General features: G+C 33.4%; 1 protein-coding gene and 1 long non-coding RNA gene across 3 annotated transcripts; one reads left to right on the forward strand and one right to left on the reverse strand.

Moving 5' to 3' along the window:
• Window positions 1–1,342: 1,342 nt before the first annotated feature.
• Window positions 1,343–1,689, reverse strand: LOC130046892 (uncharacterized). The gene is made up of 2 exons (XR_008795942.1): window positions 1,600–1,689; window positions 1,343–1,502 (listed from the first exon to the last, which is right to left on the reverse strand). It is a non-coding gene; the product is annotated as an uncharacterized LOC130046892 (long non-coding RNA).
• Window positions 1,616–9,273, forward strand: LOC125683129 (uncharacterized). Of its 2 annotated transcripts, XM_048923956.2 has the most exons (4): window positions 1,616–1,828; window positions 5,363–5,517; window positions 6,663–6,751; window positions 6,908–9,273. In XM_048923956.2, exons 3-4 carry the CDS (start codon window positions 6,745–6,747, stop codon window positions 7,693–7,695), a joined length of 795 nt encoding a protein of 264 aa, XP_048779913.1. In that variant the 5' UTR covers window positions 1,616–1,828; window positions 5,363–5,517; window positions 6,663–6,744; the 3' UTR covers window positions 7,696–9,273. The 2 variants fall into 2 exon arrangements, with proteins under 2 accessions (XP_048779913.1, XP_055996348.1); XM_056140373.1 differs by lacking the exon at window positions 1,616–1,828 and having other exon boundaries at window positions 4,498–5,517.
• The last annotated feature ends 9,983 nt before the right edge of the window (window positions 9,274–19,256 follow it).

Consider the following 19,256-nt stretch of genomic DNA (forward strand, 5'->3'; position numbering starts at 1 on the left):
GTCACGGAGGCCCCTTCCATCAATATGAATCTGTAGATCATAAAATAGAGGTGAATCAGCAGCAACAGTAGTCTCATCAATAAGACTATGTAATGTAATGTAGGACTTGAATACATCAATCCAAAATTTATTTTTCAGTGTTTTAGAAAAGTTGCCAAAGTTAAAGAAAGTTAGTGCTTTTTTAATAAATTCCCAAGACACTGTATCAAAAGCTTTTTCAAATCGATAAATAATAATAAACCAGGTATATTTTCTTCCTCAGTGTAATGCATAATATCATAGATAAACCTTGTATTTTCTCCAATATACCTGCTATTAGAAATAAGGGGTAAAACAATTTCTTATGCTTCATATATTCAAAAAGAAAGAAAGAAAGGAGGAAAACGAATTAATTGAAAATATCAAAATATTGGAAGAAAATGTTTGTGACAGTAATATCGATTAACTGTCTATTAAAAAACAGGATCTAGAAAATATAAGAAAACACAAGTTACAAGGTAATTATGTAAGAAGTAGAGCCAAATGAGTTGAAGAAGGCGAAAAACCATCAAAATATTTTTGTGCTTTGGAATCCAGATTTTTTATGAGCAAAATAATCCTTAGATTGAAGAATAATGAAAGGAGGGTAATATATGAACAATCTGAAACAAAAGCTTTTTATGAACAATTATACAAGAAAACTGAAGTAAATGATAGTATTGATTTTATCAATGAGCCAAACTTTAAAGATATTCCGAAACTTTCTAATAAAGAATCAGAATCAATAGAAGGGGAAATTACTATTGAAGAAGCCTCCAATACTCTTTACAAAATGAAATCTAATAAATCCCCAGGACCTGATTGTTTTTCTGCCGATTTCTTCAAAATGTTTTGGAATTATATTGGTATTTTTGTTGTAAGGTCCATCAATTATGCATATAGAAGTAGTATTTTGTCAGTTACACAAAGACGTGGTATCATTACATTGCTACCGAAAAGTGGCAAGTCAAGACAATATCTAAAGAACTGGAGGCCTATCACTCTGTTGAATACTGTTTATTCAATTACATCAGGTTCAGTGGCTAGTAGAGTATAACGGTATCTAGATAAAATAATCCACCCTCATCAAACAGGTTTTATTCCCAACAGGTATTTTTTAAAAAGTGCTTTACTCTTACGATGTAGCCAAACTTCATCTAATATATGTTAAGTATACATTACTATAACTCTCTCCATGTATGTCCATCCTCTTATATTCACTCCACTTTTCATATGGTATACATCTTTTTTGTTTATACTCTGTAACTGACTATGTATTATGCCGATAAGCCGTACGGCTTAAAGCCAATAAATAATACAATGCTAAATAATAATGATTTATTCTCACAAATAAAAGTGGTTTTGAATGTGACAAAAATTGTCCTCCCGATGAGTGCCCATGACCCTGTCAATGTGTCAATATCCCTCCTGTACTTTCCATTTAATGAAAAATGCCCACCTTCCTCGTGTATTTACGATCAATCCTACAAGAATTTACAAACAATGAATATAAAATATGGTTAACAAAGAAGTATGAACAATAGATGGTTAATGAATATAAGAAGTAGCTAAAATGGTTACTCGATCCACTGATGTTGGTTTGTTATATCGTATTTTCCTTATTTCGGGTCGAAAAGACGACGCCATGATCGTAACTACTTGGCCATTTCCGCAAGCGCTTGTGAAAATGGCCGAGTAGTTACGATTGACAAAGAGGTTGACTCCCATAATCAACAGTCATCCACATTTGACGCAAGGTGTTATGACCTATTTTTTAGTTTATTATAATGGATTCGACATGGATGTTAAGGTAAGCTTTTGAGCTGAAGATGTCCATTACAGTCGTACTTGATAGTTGATGGTACAGAACACAATCTATTTATTTATAGAAATGGTTTTATATAGAACGATTGATTACTTTGGTCTGAACTGATGCATGATGCTGCAAAATAGCCAGGGAAAGATAATCTGGAAATTCGACATGAATGTTTTCCAGTATCCATGAACCGCAAACAGTTATAAACTTTATTTATATACACGTAGACCATTCCGAGAAAGAGGATGTTGCACCGAAGCGGGAATTTTCCCTAATCGGAGCTCCGTGACAGCACTCGTGACCTACAATTGATCTTCATCCATATTTATACATGTACATGTCCTTTTATTGCGTATTTGCCATTTAAATACCTGTAGGATACTCCAGTACTAAGGACAAGCCTAATACATTTTATGTGTCAATACAATATACATGTAGTTTAAACATAATTTTTGAAATCGTGAAAATTAAATGGTCTTTTTTTCCTGAGTATTAGATACAATGTATACGGGTTACATGTTACGAGTGTATCAAATATTTAATATTCTATATATACTATTACAGTCTAAAAGCTCTTATACTCGTATATATTATTTTCTACAACGAACAGTTGGCAACTGTTCGACTGACCACGAAACAAAATGTGGGAAATTTAATACGCATTAATAAAGTTCAACATAATTCGAAGTACCTGCACCTGTAAAAATTGATTCACCATAATAAATTTGCTACTGAGATACATATCATCTCTACTCAAACTGTTTAACGGTTATTTACATTGTTTGACCTTAAAGTTTTTCTTCCAAACCTTTGCAAATTTCACAATTGTTTTTCGTGAAAGGCACTATGCCTTTGTCAACAATTTCACTCAGAAAAACATACAAGTTCTCGTTAGCAACCTTGACTATTAAAACACTGGTATTGCATGCTGTATTCGGCATGTTTGTTGCGAGTCCTATTCACAAACTAAACAGTGTCGATGTTGGAAACTTATTTCAAACTCGGCACATTGTACTAAACAAATATTTGACCTGAAACATTTATAAAAACTAGAATCGTGTTTCAATTAAGAAAAAAAATCTAGATGGAAAACGTAATAAGAAAAACAAATGTGCTTGTGAGGGATTCGAACCCGGTCGTTTTGGGGGGTTTTTTTTAAATATCTTTACATATAAAAGTCGACCTTTTTTCTCTTATATTGATAATCTTCATACAATATCTATATATACTTGAAGATGATGAACCCGGTCAATTTAAAAACGAAAACATCTTTAAATATGTAAAAGTCGACGACCTTACCCACTGAACCACTCAGTAGATCATACGTTACCTAGGAAAATTAACGCACAGGTGAAGTTGAAAATAATATCAATGAAGTCGTTTTGGTTTTTCTTTTTCTTGGTTTTTTTTTTTTTTTTCTTTTTTTTTTCGTTTGTTTGTTTTTGTTTTTTTTTTCATTTATTTTTTTGTTTGTTTTTAATTTACAACAAAATGCCCTTGTGAAACAGTGAAACAAAATTTCAAAGTTTTTTTTCAGAGGAAAACTCGAAGAATATGTTCATGCTAGATTTATTTTGTTTCATGGAGACAGTTTTTCTGAATTTCGGGGATACCCCTCCATTTTAACGCTAAAAATCATATGAATCACTTATTGCTTGATTTAAACTCGAATTATTTTGGCTAATTTTTGTCAATACACGTCTCTTAAACTTATTTGCAAGAATGTTTGAATCAAAACATAAGTTCCAATTGGTTTTATCATATTTCTGAATAACTTAATTTTATCGATCTTTCATGCAACACCTTTAGGAAAATTAACATGAGACGTGCAACACCTTTTTTTCTACTATTATTTTGAACATTTTTTTGTAACTGAATGTACAAAGGGATTGAACACCAGTTCTTAATACTTACAATGCTCTCTCCCATATACATGTGAATGTAACAATCTTTGTCGATACCCACGGTAAAATAGTCATTGTAAATATAATCTAATTTAGCGCATGTTGATCGCTTAAAGAAAAACAAAGTAAAAACATTCATCTATAATTTTTCCTCAAGTACATAAAGGACTATCAATGATGTTGCAACGGAATGAATCTTTCTTTGATATGCAATTGTGACCAGTCATACAAATCAATATATGTTGCAAAACATAAATGACTGAAGAATATTTGTCATTCAATATAAATAAATCGCCTTCATTCCGAGGTTGATACACACGAAACACAAACATTTGATTCACAAACATGACGATGCCCAGAAAAGTTATCCTTCTACCACGAATGTGTAGTTTTCTTGGACTGTGTATTCAAAGCAGTTGATACAATCTGTCAACATCAAACTAAATACTTGAAGTACCCTACCATCTCGCCTTTTTCATCAGCTAAAAACATATTGGCCTTGTCCGTTTCGGAAATTGCCATGACGTCACGGTGACCTAATTCGTAGCTGTAGAGGTAAGTATAGTAGAAATAAGTGCTTGTTTTCGTAGATGATGCAGGATAAGCTTCTAGACCACCTTCTTGGTCTAGTCTTGAAATGTTGTTTGAAGTATAAGAGCCTCGGCTTTTAATTTATATATCAAAACAACATTTCTCGACCTCGGAGGTTATCCTGCAACATGCATGAAAACGTGAATTTCATTTCTTAAATCTACACTATAAGTAACCGCGCATTTTAATATTTTAATGCTAGACATGATTAAGCGATCTGATCAGTAATCAATAATGTAAGAAATAAGAATAGTTACCAAACACTATTACATGTATAATAATAGATTGATTACAGATTCTAATCAATTAAAATATGTGAGGAATATTCTTCATTACTTTTTCATAGATTACTTATGATAATTTAAGAAGTCAGGAACTACTATTCTGATATGCTCTGGAGTGGTAAAGCGATGCTTTTATTCAAGTGAATATAAACTTAAATCTCATAGGTTAAAATTTAAATCAACATGTTAAGGACGGAGCATAATTCATGACATGAACTTTAGAATTCCAAAAATGAAACTACATCCATATTTTGAATTCCATTAAGATGTGCTCCAACAAACCTACTTTCCGTACGGCGGACTCTCTCTCTCTAAATCTAAATCTAACATCATTTAAGCAGGATTCTGAAACCTGCTTTGCACATGGCGACCGATATTTCTATACACGAAACCTCTTATGATGCCCAATATCATGGAGTGGTCTAGACCTGTGTTTGCATCCCACCCAACTGTTCAACCCCTCTTATAAACTTAATTTACCGGTATAAGTTGGGGTTATAAATGGTTCCACAACATGTAAAGATATGTAGAGATTATCAACATACTACCATACACAATCTACGGAATGTACATGCATATGCATAAAACTGATGACATGCTGAAATGTGAATTAACATTTAGCGTCTACACAAAAATACACACACATTAACATTCCTGCGATATCATTTACCCGTCTTCTGTCTTTCGTAACGAACCTTTTACATAAACAACATTTTTTAGAGAATTACTTATCCATAATTGTGTTTTAGGCTCTTTACCGCCATTCAGGTCTGGTTTGTGTTCTCAACACGGCTGAGGCAAGTAAAGCCAGGTCATGGTCCTTCTCACTTACCGCCTCTCCATAGAAACTCACGTGACTTTCAATAGCTCCATCAACTACTCATGTATTTCTACAGTCATGCAGGTAACTATATCTTCCCAGGGCTGACCATGAGGAAGACACACACACCCCGACTTCTGGGGTGCTCAAAATTATCTTTCCTAAAAACAAAAACATCGCTTCGTTGCTGTTTCACCTGTAAGGAGAGAAATACTGGTACCCTTTGGGCAAGATGGGTGAGGGGCCTCCCATTCCAAAATGATCCGAGTCAATAACCAATCTAATTGAAATTAAACTTGTTATGTTGATCAGTTGTTCACAATTCTTTACATGAAAATTGGATTAGGCACGTAATGTGTTTTCTAAAACTTTGGGAAGTGCCAAAAATATGAAAAAACCAACTGATGACCATGCTTCCATTCGTTTTAGAACCAGAAACAAGCCATTGACCTATGACCCTATCATGCACCATGTTAAAAATGTGATCTATACAATCAGATATTATTACGTGTTGCAATGAGTGCTACAATGATAATATAGTATTTCTGTGCATAATCAAATATCAAAGTATGGTTTTGGTACTGAATGCAACGTGAAATAATAGGTCAAAAACATAACCATTCAATATTTTCCCGTGTGTAGAACGTTCAATTGTTGAGGTATTATACATCTGTCATGTATTGTAAACTTATCTTAATATTCTTCTCGAAAACAAATACAAAGCACAAAACTGTAAATGTTGGAAATTATGAAATTGAGTTTAAAATAATTTTCAGAGCGTTCCCTTCGTAGCCGGGAGGTCGTGAGTTCGAGCCCCGCTTGTGTCATGGCCGTGTCAAACCTAAGACGTTAACATAGGTAGTGATTGTTCCTTCGCCAAACGCTCGGCATTTAGAAGTGAGAATCACAGGTCTTTCGGACATGCCCTTAAAAATTGAGGTCGCGGCAGGCGTTGGCACGTTAAAGAACCCTACTACTACGGCCCTAAGCGCTAAGCATAGTACTTCACCTACAACTGATGACGTCTCGATATGAGTGGAAAATGGTCGAAGCAAACAATGAAACAATCACCCTTCTGGGTCTCTTTATACATGCACAATGACATAGGTTTATTGTCAGGAAAAGCACTGTTAATGTGTACATCCCCCCCCCCCTCCATATTGCTTGAATAAAAGCTACGGCTTATGAAAGTTGTTAAGTAGTAATAACAAATTCTTTTTTCTGTTTAGAATCATTAATCAGCTGAATGTAACACGTGAAATTAAAGAGAGTCGATGTGCACTACGTTTTCCCAACGGATGGTCTCTTTCAATGGACGGTATGTAAAGATTTATGTGTTTGTACTGGAAAATTCAAATAACTTTAGAGGTTTCTGAGATGGAACAAAATAAATACGTATATAGTTCCTTGCTTCACAGTTATTACATTCACATGTAGATTTGATGTACAGTTTCAGTATTTTCATTAATTTTAGACAAACAGAGCACAGTTTTTCAGCTTTTCAAAATAAGTCATTTAGCACAGAACATCAATGGACGTCCTCTACCAGGAAATTCCAATACATTCCTTGATTACTATGCAACATTTTCCGACAAATTCTTATACATTGGTTCCATGAAACTAGAAGTTGATCAGAGGTTTTACACAACACCATTCCTTCACCTTCCTTTCGATATCTTGTGCAAATTACTACACGTGGGAAAATCTTCATTTTCCGAAATATTCGATTTCACGAATAGAGTCAGTACACATTGTTTTGCACAAGTTTCGAAACAACAGATAATGGTGGATCCAAATACCAGACAATCCATGGAAATACCTTTATCTTGGAGAGATAAATACGGCAAAATGTCAACAGGATCGCCATTGATAATGAAAAGATTAACAAGACCTGCAACGTGCATTTTGAATGTAACACATAAGATTCAAGCCTCTGATATAGATAGTCAGGGACATACAAACTTTCTGTCTTATATCAAACTTTGTATAGATGTCAGCAAGAGAGTAGCTGTAGACGGATGTTACCATAGATTTTCAACAAGGTCGTTGGAAAACGGACTGAAGGAATTCCAAATTAGGTACCAAAACGAGGTTCTGTTAGGTGAAGAGGTCGCAGTTCACGTGTGGGAAGCGGCTGACAGGACTGATCAGTTGTGTTTTGAGATTACGAAGGGTCCGGATGTGTGTATCCAAGCAACCATGGCATTTTTTCAAACAGCCATTAATATGCCTAAATTCCATTTACTCGATTCAAAAATTTGATTTACAAGTTTGCAAGAGAACTTCTTAGCCATCGATTATGAAATAAATTTTTCGGGAAAACATTCAGACGCTACTCCATAACTAATACAACACTTTGATTTGATTGTTTGATTGATGTTTTCGCCACACTCAACAATTTTTCAGTTATCTGGTGGCGCCCAGTTTTTATTAGTGGAAGAGAGAACCCAGCTACAATGTACCTGGGAAGAGACCACCGACCTTCCGGAAGTATACAAGAACATTTTTCAGGCATTCGTATCTTTAGCTGCAATGATGTAGCCCTCTCTGATTTTTTTTTTTTTTTTTTTTTTTTTAGGGAGAGGGCTACAACTCCTTAGGATCTCCATAATGGTGTAAATGCGGGAGTAATTCACTCCCGCAACATTTGCGCTCATTCTAAACATTTCCTGACTTTCTTTACGTAAATAAAATGATATTCTATGTTTCTTGGTCAATATATAAATTTACAACCTGCAACTTAAGATTTGTGAGGCTCTATTCTACCGTTTTCAACAATTTCGATAAATTCCAATTTCTCCATTCATATTTGTGCGCCATGTTTGATGTACTGAAGTTTCAACTTCCGATTGTCAAGTCATTTGCATATGCCATATAAGGTAGTATTTAAATCAATGGACAAGTATGGAGGCGAAAGCTATTTCGTCGGTATTGAAAAGGTTTGAATTTAATATCAAGTTAAAAACCGAACACAGAGTGTAAATTCTTTCTGCAACAATATGATTTTCCTTTCTTTGTCGAAGTGGCTCGAATAACTACATTTTCGCGCTGATTGTCAATGCTTAGGTTTTTCACGAGATCTCGCGATAACAAACATGGCGGAGCGGACGAAGAATTCTGCATGCTGTACATTATATTTACTGAAAAACACCTTTATTAGACATGCCCGAGCACAAAGGTGGTACTCCTTTTGGTGTAAACAACATTTGGGACTAATACACAGAGTTTATTATCGGTTATTCATAAAATTATTTTGAACCATTACGGAGATCCTATGGAATTGTAGCCCTATCCCGAAAACGTCAGAATAAAAAAAAATTGGATAGGGCTTCATTATTGCAGCTATCGTATCTTTACATTGACATGCAATAGGATGTTTACTCTCTGACTTCTTCAACTAGAAATTATTTCTGAAAGGATCAATAACAAGAGACCCATGGACCTAGAATCGCTCTTCTGATACATTGTAGAACAGGCAAAAATTCTCACTAACCAAGATTCATCAGTTAACAAGGTTTTAAAGACCTATCACATGATAGTGTATGAAGGGGATATCATACAGTACATTATTAGATTAGGCAATCAAAATAATTACAAAATGAAGTTACTTAACCTACGTGCATATCTGGATAGTACATATTTCTCTTCTACATGAATTTTTTCAAAGGACATAGAGACGGTTGGGGTGCTAAATACCGAATTTACTATGCATACAATTAGAACAAGGGGATTATCGCATTGTATTTTGTCTGATTTTTAATGCAATTACATTTCATGCCATTGTTGGAAAATTGCTTTTCAACTTTTTCAGCTCTGTTGAAATAAAAATCAAAGAGTGAGTTAAGTGAAGATTTGATGATCCTTGGGTTTTTAGTTTGAAAGATGTATAGATTTGCAACAACAAAAAAGCAAAAGTAGGTCACAGTGACCTACCTTTTAGCTGACACACTCTGAGAAGCCAAGATGCATCAACTTAATAAGTTTGATGGATCTAAGCCACTTAGTATCTGAAATATCTAAATATAGCCATGAAATTCAAAAAGTACATGTATATCAAAGTGACCTACTTCTTAATTGACACACTCCGAGGACTCAAGATACATCAACTGAAACAGGTTCATGATTCTAGGCCTCTTCGCATTTCATTTAGATATAGCTTTGAAGTTAAAAAAGTAGATCAATGCAAGGTGAAGATAACGAACAGTGATCAATCTCATAACTCCTATAAGCAATACAAAATAGATAGTTGGACAAACACGGACCCCTGGCCACACCAGAGGTGGGATCAGGTGCCTAGGAGGAGTAAGTATCCCCTGTTGACCGGTCACACCCGCCGTGATGCCTATATCTTGATCAATGTGACCTAATTTATAGTCTACACACTCCGAAGACTCAAGATGCTTCAACTGACTAAGTTTGATGATGTTAAGTCAAATAGTACCTGAAAATTTAAATGTAACTGTCCAAAAGTAGGTCACGGTGACCTACTTTTGGTCGACACACTGAAGACTCAAAATGTATCAACTGACAAGTCAAATAGTATTCAAATATAGCCGTCAAATTCCAAAAGAAGGCCACGGTGACCTACTTTTTGGTCGACACACTCCAAAGACTCAAGACCCATCAACTGACAAAGTTTGATGATTGTAAGTCAAATAGTATCTGAAATATTCATATATAGCCGTCAAAATCCAAAAATAGGTCACGGTGACCCACTTTTTAGTCAACACACTCTGAAGACTCAACATGCATCGACTAACAAAGTTTGATAATTGTAAGTCAAATAGTATCTGAAATATTAAAATATAGCAGTCAAATTCCAAAAGTAGGTCACGGTGACCTACTTTTTGGTCAACAAACTATGAAGACTCAAGATGCATCAACTGACAAAGTTTGATGATCCTAGCTTTCATAGTGTCCAAAACATGCATCTAAAATTGAAAATGTGAAATTTGAATGTCTGCAAAATTCAAAAAGTAGGTCACTGTGACCTACTTTTTTTTATATAAATATGTTTCGAGGCCTCTAGACGCATCAACTTTCAAGGTTTGATGATTCTAAACCTCTCGGTATCTGAAATAACAACCTAAAATGTATTTATAAATGATTAGCCATAAAATTCAGAAAGTAGGTCATGGTGACATTTTTTTTACATGACGCACTTTAAGGTCCCATGATCCATCAACTGACAACTTTTGATGATCATGGGCTCAAAAGTGTCCAAGATTGCATCAAAATCCATTTAATAATAATTACCTGCGAAATTCAAAAAGTAGGTCACCATGACCTACTTTGAAACAACATGATATTAGGTCCTAAGATGCATCAACTGACAAAATTTGATGATCCTAGTCCTTATACTAAGCAAAATATCAAAGTTTTAACAAAACAAAATTTAAGGTCAACTTTGAAGTGACCTTGAGACCACACCCTTTGCCCAAGGATTGAACAATTTTTTATCTACAACCTATCCTCATCCTTATGAATAAGTTTGATGATAATTTGCCCAGTGGTTCTTGAGAAGAAGATTTTTTAGCAACCACTACTTTTGTTTGCATTTTCCTAATTATCTCCCCTTGTTAAAGGGTCACAACACTAGTTTTAGTACAAATGAAAGCCCTTGAGCCAAGGATACCCTGTGACAAATTTGACAAAAATTGACCAAGGGGTTCTTGAGATATAGCCCTTTTCCAAAAAGTTGACGCACACCGCACGTCAAACATATGGCCATTTGATTAACTCTTTGATCCTTTGGCTCAGAAGAGCTAAAAATTGGTCTTCATTTTTGTTTTGTTTTGAAGCCATTTTTAAAACCTTTCCGGTGACTTATTGTGATTCATTCCCATTCTTTGCCATGTATTGTTCATGACATATCCAATGTAAACAGTAATTCCTGTCTGAAAATATCGAACCGTTTATGATATTATCAAGATCCCTGACCACTAGAAGTCTTATGAAAGGTGAAGATAACAAACAGTGACCAATATCACAACTACTATAAGCAATACTAAATAGAGAGTTGGACAAACACAGACCCCTGGACATACCAGAGGTGGTATCAGGTGCTTAGGAGGAGTACGCATACCCTGTCGACCGATCGCACCCGCCGTGTGTTGGACAAACCCCTCAAAATGGTTCACACACAAAAAAATTCATATATGAAAACATCAAGCCGGTTCAGAATTGTGTTGCACGTGGAGACCTGCACCAAAGGTTTCTAATGGATGAACTCTCTGGGAATGGGTTCGGGTGCGGCTGTATGGATTTTATACCTAATATATATGTAAAACTTCTTTAAATTGAAAAAGAACCCACAAAGTCTTAAATATTTTCATGTGACATACCGGTTTTTTTTTGTTTTTTTTTTTTTTTTTTAACAATTGGTTTAGGAATCAGAATTCGAAGGTGGTCATCGGCGACGATATGCACCAATCAGACAGAATTCGACGTGGTTGTATTTGCAACTTAGATCATTATAATAACCATAGAATTTGTGAAATATATGTATTGACTTTAAACGAGACTGTTAAAACCCCTGTACCATCAATTTCTTTGTCAGTAGCCTGCATTGATTTAAAAATTATACATAGAACATGCACTGGCGTAGCAAATCAGTTGAGAGACAAAAATCCCATATGAATGTTGTAATGCAATATTGCTACACAAACATGAAAAGTTGACGATGAAGAAACTGGAGTCATTTTGTTTATTATAAAGTTGTGTTGTTAGTTTGCCGTTTACATCCATGTTTAATAAAATACCCAAATATGAAGCAAATATGGAAGATATTTCGAGTTCACTGCGATGTATATTATTAATGAAAACGAATATTATTAATAGATAAAACGTCGTCGATATATCTAAATGTTAAGTTTAAGGTCACATCAAGATATATTTTCTTCTCATGTACAAACATTTGAATAAATTATGCCTCAGAAGAATACAAAATCAAGTCAGCTAATAATGGAGCACAAATTGTGTCCATGGGATTTCTAACAGAATATTGGGACATCTGATCAACAAAGACTACAAAGATATTGTCAGTGAGGAATTCCAGAATCTTTTTAATATCAACTTCAGAGTAGAACCACGAAGTTAGAAAAGCTGAGAGATTTACATGAACGCTTCCTGACATAGTGCAGATTCAAGTTTGTTCAAATCATGGCCCCCGGGGGTAGGATGGAGCCACAATAGGGGATCAAAGTTTTACATACAAATATACATGTATAGGGAAAATCTTTAAAAATCTTTTAAAAAACTACTGTGCCAGGAAAGTGAAAAATTACATGAAAGCTTCCTGACATAGTGCAGATTCAAGTTTGTTAAAATCATGGCCCACGGGGGTAAGATGAGGCGACAATAGGGGATCAAAGTTTTACATATAGGGAAAATCTTGAAAAATCTTTTCGAGAACCACTAAGCCAGAAAAGCTGAGATTTACATGAAAGCTTTCTGACATGGTGCAGATTCAAGTTTGTTAAACTCATGACCTCTAAGGCTTGGATGGGGCCACAATAGGGGATCAGAGTTTTACATAACTAATGAATAGTGCAGATTCACATTTGTAAAAATCATGGTTCCCGTGGGTAAGATGGGATCAAAATTTTACATACAAATATATTGGGAAGATCATTAAAAATCTTCTTCTGAAAAATCACTGGGCCAGAAAAGTTTACATTTACATGAAAGCTTCCCCCCCCCTCCCCCCGGGAGTAGGTTGGGGCCACAATAGGGATCAAAGTTTCACATGCGAATATATAGGGAAAATCTTTAGATATGAGCCAAGGTGACTCAGGTGAGCGATGTGGCCCACGGGCCTCTTGTTAGAACTCTTTTTCTCTGTGGAGGTAGATTTAAAATTGATTTTACTGTGGAAAGAAATATTCATTCATTATTTCATCATGATTCTAAATATCCTTATCTTCTGCAAAGTTGTCAATGAAAATAATGGGAATTTTGAACCCGATCTCTAGTGTATCGAAAAGAATATTCCTAGAATGATAAAAAGATTGATAGGATAATTTCATTCATTTTCATGAAACTTAAAATGGATAAATAAAAAAAATAATTACTGTATGATATAAGAAATAATATAAAAGATCTACATTTTATAGAATTTTAAATGCCAGTGATGTATCGATCTGCTCAAGTGAGTCAAATTTCCACCCATAAGTAAATCATATTTAAAGGATATAAAGAATAGGAACATTAACTGATAATGATCTATATTAAAAAATTATGGATAAATTTCAAACAAATCACGGACTCAATTTTCCCCTTAAATGACCTAAAATTTATTAACTTTCACTATTAAAATGTGTTTGTATTTTATAATTCTCTTTCTTCCGTTTAGACATGTAAGCATATACTTCCGACTTTACGTTTTGTATATTGAAAATTACATGTATAATTCATATTGCATTTTTAAAATAACAAGGTGTCGGAGCCGATAATGACCCATTCCTTTTTTGTGAATATAGTTTTTATGATAATTTTAAAAATAAAAATACAAACGACAATATACCTGTACACTGTACCTTCTTAAATCGGACTATAGACACAACTGTATGAATTATTTTCCTATTTCATTTAATTTAGGGCATCGTATATTGCACATTTGTTGCCAAGGAATTTGCCAACTGCACGTGTAGAACTTGAGGGAAAACCCCCCAGAGAAATACTGAAATATTGGCTGCAGCGTATGGCTATCTCTTGTGCAAAAAGATAAAATATTCAGGGACAGCGATAAATCATCTTATTAGACATAACTGAAATAAAAAATAAAAACGAATCCAAAATCCATATCTTTTTTTTTTAATTTTTGTGAAATTATTAGAACATCTGCCTTTTTTAGGGTATGAATACATGTACTCTCATCTTTATTCTGTGCACTCAATTCTTCAGATTCGATGGATTTCCATATTATTTTCAGAGCTGATATACATACATGTATATATTTACTTGTATGGAGGGGGAATGTCACGTAATGTACAGTTGAGAAGACATGAATGTTGCGTGCGCCGTATTTTGACAAATATCTGTCTTTTCTGAGACAACGTAAATCTCTATGTATTGGATTCATTCGAAATATGGCACATTTACAACCAAACTTTTGTATACATGTATTTGTACACATTTCGAGTATTTTTTATATTTCCTTGTAGTCTTTGTTTATCAGGAATTTGAACTTAAATTTGAAATTTAAAGTGTTGCCAGCTACTGTGATGTGCTGCTGATTTGTGTCCACCTGAAAACGTTTAACAGTGTTTATATAACGGTGATTCTAAAATGGAATTTGAGAATGATACTGGTTTGTCACAGCCACTAACAATGACCAAATCTATATAGATCAAGAATTTCGGGAATCCAATGTGATAAAACATACTTGGTGATTCTGAAATGCATGAACGTATACAAAAAATTAAGACGATGTACTTTGTGTACAAGTGGAACCTGATCTTTGGAGAGTATCTCTAAAATCGATAAATCTATACAGACATTGTATATTATAACGATTATTATATTTTTGTGGCACGACAATCTTTAGTTGTACAAGTATACACTGTAACATGATATATCTTGTATATGGGAGAGGTTTTCTAACTTGCAACTAATCCCTTGTATATTCATACAATAAAATACATTCAAATCAAAACCCAACGACAGTAGATCAGCGTTTTTATTTAGAGATCTGAAATATTGCTGCCCAAGTTTGCGATTTGAATCCCTTTACAACTGGTGCTACAAGTCCTCGTAAAAAAGTGCTAAAATTAACCATCTGTTGTTTACCTTTGTCTGTGCATTTGAGTGATCTTTAAATACGAAAATACAAGGCATCCGGTTACCCACCGTATAATGAATATGCTAAATTGAAATAGATTCCTGTACAAAACAACAAACCTCTCAGTTGTGCAACATGTTCCAAAATCAAACTCATCCCCTTTTCTATGGGAATATATTTTCAGCTTTTAACAGATATGAAAAAGAAAATGGATTATAAATACTTTAAAGAGGGATGGGTTCCTTAGTAAGTTTACATGTGTGGTGTACAATACACTCTTTCAATGTGAATTGAAACACTATGAAAAATGGATACAGAGTGGAATTTTATACATTAAAGATATTTTTATGACAATGGGGAAATGTATAATATACATGTAATGTACTTTACAAACAAATTGAAAGAGAAGAATAACAGCAAATTTCTAAAAAAAAAAAAAAAGCTATTAAAGTAACATGATGCACGGTTTATGTTTCAGAAAAATGTGAAATCAGCTAAAATTATTAAAAGTATGTTTTGATATTCAGTTTTTATCAATATGAAATTTGCAAAACCATTGTATGAAAACAGATGGAAGAAATTTTTCAATGTCTGTCAGCTATTTTTGCAGATGAAAAATGTTACTTTGAACAGTAATGTATGCAACAAAGGCGTGTCTTCATTTGTTTTTCTATATAAAGTATAAGCTATGCAGAATTGCAGAAGAAAATGTTAGAGCAAGATCTACACAAACGAAAACTGCACTTCAAATCTAGAGTATGGTGGGTGCTAATATTAGCAAGAATAGAAATGACTTTTATTAAAATGTAGAAAACTGTTTGTAATTAAATAGATAATTATATTATGATGTATGAAATGAATTTTTCTTCTGTATATGTTATGCAAACGGAATTATGCTATCACTATCGGAAGAGTAAATGCAAGCTCTCAATCATTTTGTATGATTTTTGTGGAATAATCAAATAAAGAAATGTTTTGTTTGTAAATAAGAAATTTTAAGAGTTTAGATTTCTCTGATAACAATGTCTAATAAAACATGCTTGGAAGACTAGGACAGAATTTGTTAAATACAAAATATTCATAAAGAATAAGACCGTTATTTGATGATTTTTTTTTAACCTACTACTAAAATCTTTACGAAACATGTCAATTTAAAAAAGATATATTAGACAAATATATATATATTATTAAAATTGAAATTAAATGACTAAAATTCATAAATATTGCGTTTGTCGTTCTGATTTAGATAATGTTAGGTTAGAATTTTGTTTTGTAATTATTTTATGGGACTATTGATTTCGAGACTACCGCTGTGGTTTCATGGTAAGGCATATCGACATCATAAGTGGATTTTTTTCATTTAATCACATTATTTTGTCAAAAATTGGCATGTTTTCATAATTGAATCGTGCTATCTTGAGTTATTATTTAATATTTAGGCGTGCATCAATGTATATTTAAGATTATACGTTCGATTAAGGTATTCATCACTACTCTCTACGTCAGTCCAATTTCAACATATGTTTTGAATCGTTATTTTGTGAACTAAAACAAATATTCCGGTGGCTAACAACACAAAAATGTTTTAAAGTATGAAAAGTACACATTTAAAAGTACACGTGAGCTTTTATTTTGTGGCATGGAAGATATACATGCAAAACTTCAGATTGGCTTATTTCATGTAAGAATTATAATAATGGTAAAGATTACAGTGCATTATTCAAAAGAAAATATCGGTATCTGAAATGGATGAAATAAGCCGCTTTTATTTTAAAAACAGGTCGTTTTGTATTATCTCCAGTTATTCTTCTCGGGTTTTCCCAGCGAAGTAACTCTTTCATCCAGGCACTACCCATGTTAAGCTGATGGATGTTTTATCTTCACTGTAATGTAAATTAACTGCCAATTTAGAGCTGTTTATGGTTTGTCGTTCTTTGAATTTCATTGACAGAATTCAAAAGTATTCTGTCTTTAATGTATACCTGTATTGTGATTCTGAACTGGCAAGCAACATGTTTCCAGGAGAATACCTGCAGAAAGCTATAATCAGTTAATTAAGTAATATACGTCTGCATACAAAGTACACTACATTACATTACGATCAAAGTGTGCACCATTGTTTCATATCTCTTGAAGATGACTGCACATCTGTTCCCTTAAGGAGTGGTATAATTAATCATAATTAATCACTTTGTCCCTAGAAATGTTTCGTTTGTCTGTTAACCAAATGTGAATGTCAAAACAATTCAGTTTGTTATAACTATCAACCCTTTCTCTACCGGCACATTTTAGAGGTTTTTAAAGACTAAATGACAGTATTTTTAAATCAATTTAAATCTGCATGGATCACGATTTGGGGTAGCCATATGACATATAATTTTGTTAGGAATTGGACAGGGAACAATTTCTTATAAAATTTGTCAATGTATCCCATGACCTCAAAGAGGTCTACGGGGTCAAAGGTCATATAAGTGCACATTTTTGCAATTTTTTCTCTCTGAAATATATATATTACGGCCCCTCTCACTAGATTAGAGTCAAAAATAGGAAATTCTAAATGTATGAGCTGACGTGCCTTTTAAAATACTACAAAAAGAACACAATCAAACTAATAAATTTTATTGACAAACAAATATTTTTGGTTGCTAAGTAACAACACTCATAGTACAATTTTGACCATAATTTGCCTTTCTGCATCCATTCGACACAATTTAAACGTAATTACAATCCATGATGATTAGTAAATGTCACATTATTTTAAAAATATAATCTTTAAATATAGATCTTAATCATTTTAAAAGGTTTTTAACAAAAAATATGAAGAAGAGAATTAAGGTCAAAGGTCATCAAATGGAAACTTGGTACTTTATATTCTTGTCCATCATTTTCTAATAATATGACGTTTTGCCATTATGTTCCATTAGATAGAATAAGTATTGCAACATTAAAACAAAGATCTTTCAATTATTGTTAATCTAAAATAATTTATTTTTTTATTCAATTATATTTGGTTGCTAAGCAACAACACCTTATCAAATGTTATCAAAAAGTACTAACCATTTTCCCTCTCCAAGTTCAACATATACGAATGTTTAAGTACTTACTTTCAATCACTAGATTTAAATGTACTTGCATCATATTTAACAAAAATGTTCTTATATTCAACCTCTTGAAACCTATTTCTAGACATAATTCTTGATAATGAGTTGTTCCGACAGGGGCATGCGTTGACCAATATATGTCTATCGACTGGAACTTCACAGCAGGCATGTATAAGATAATGCACAAAAATCTGGGGGGAAAGTATTTCTTAATACTTAGTCCTAAACACTAATGTATTGTCAAAGCTTTTGAATACTCAATTGGCTCTGTAAATGTTTTCGATAATCAAGGCCTTCTGAAAAGTATGCATTTAATTACTTATGAAATTTTATCAGAGGTAACTGTAGTACACATTTAATAAATGAGTTACATTCACAGCCAGATTAATATGGTAAAGGTAATCTTTTTACTATGCATTTTATTATTCTTTTTAAACTGGAAATCACTGCCACAATATCGGTTTTTAAAACTAGTAAAACGTGTACAGTTCCTCTTCAGTGAGAGGCTGCAAACTTCCTTGGGAAGTATATGGCAACCCTTCCCTTAGATATGACCATCTCAGCATAATTGTTGGTGGCAACACAGATGGAGAAAACCAAATCTTCTGTCAAAGACAGTTTCATAAAATCTGCAGTTCTCCGAATAATAAGGTCTCATATTTGAAAGAAAATTGCAAATAAAATCAGTATTGGCCACCATACCTTAAAACGTGTCATACCTTATAATTAGAAACTAATTAGAAATTGTTTTGTCTCTTTTTGTATGTATACGATCCCTAGTTATGCAGCAACCCACCCCCCACCCACCCCAAAAACCCAGTAAAATGGTAACACATATCAGTGTACCAAAATGCCATGATTCCATTTGTGAATGTATTATCTGGATTTATTTGAATGTTAATCAAATTTATACTGATTTAACCCTATATTCTACATCAAAG

Source organism: Ostrea edulis, chromosome 6, assembly GCF_947568905.1.
Source record: "Ostrea edulis chromosome 6, xbOstEdul1.1, whole genome shotgun sequence".
Taxonomy (NCBI): Eukaryota; Metazoa; Mollusca; class Bivalvia; order Ostreida; family Ostreidae; genus Ostrea; species Ostrea edulis.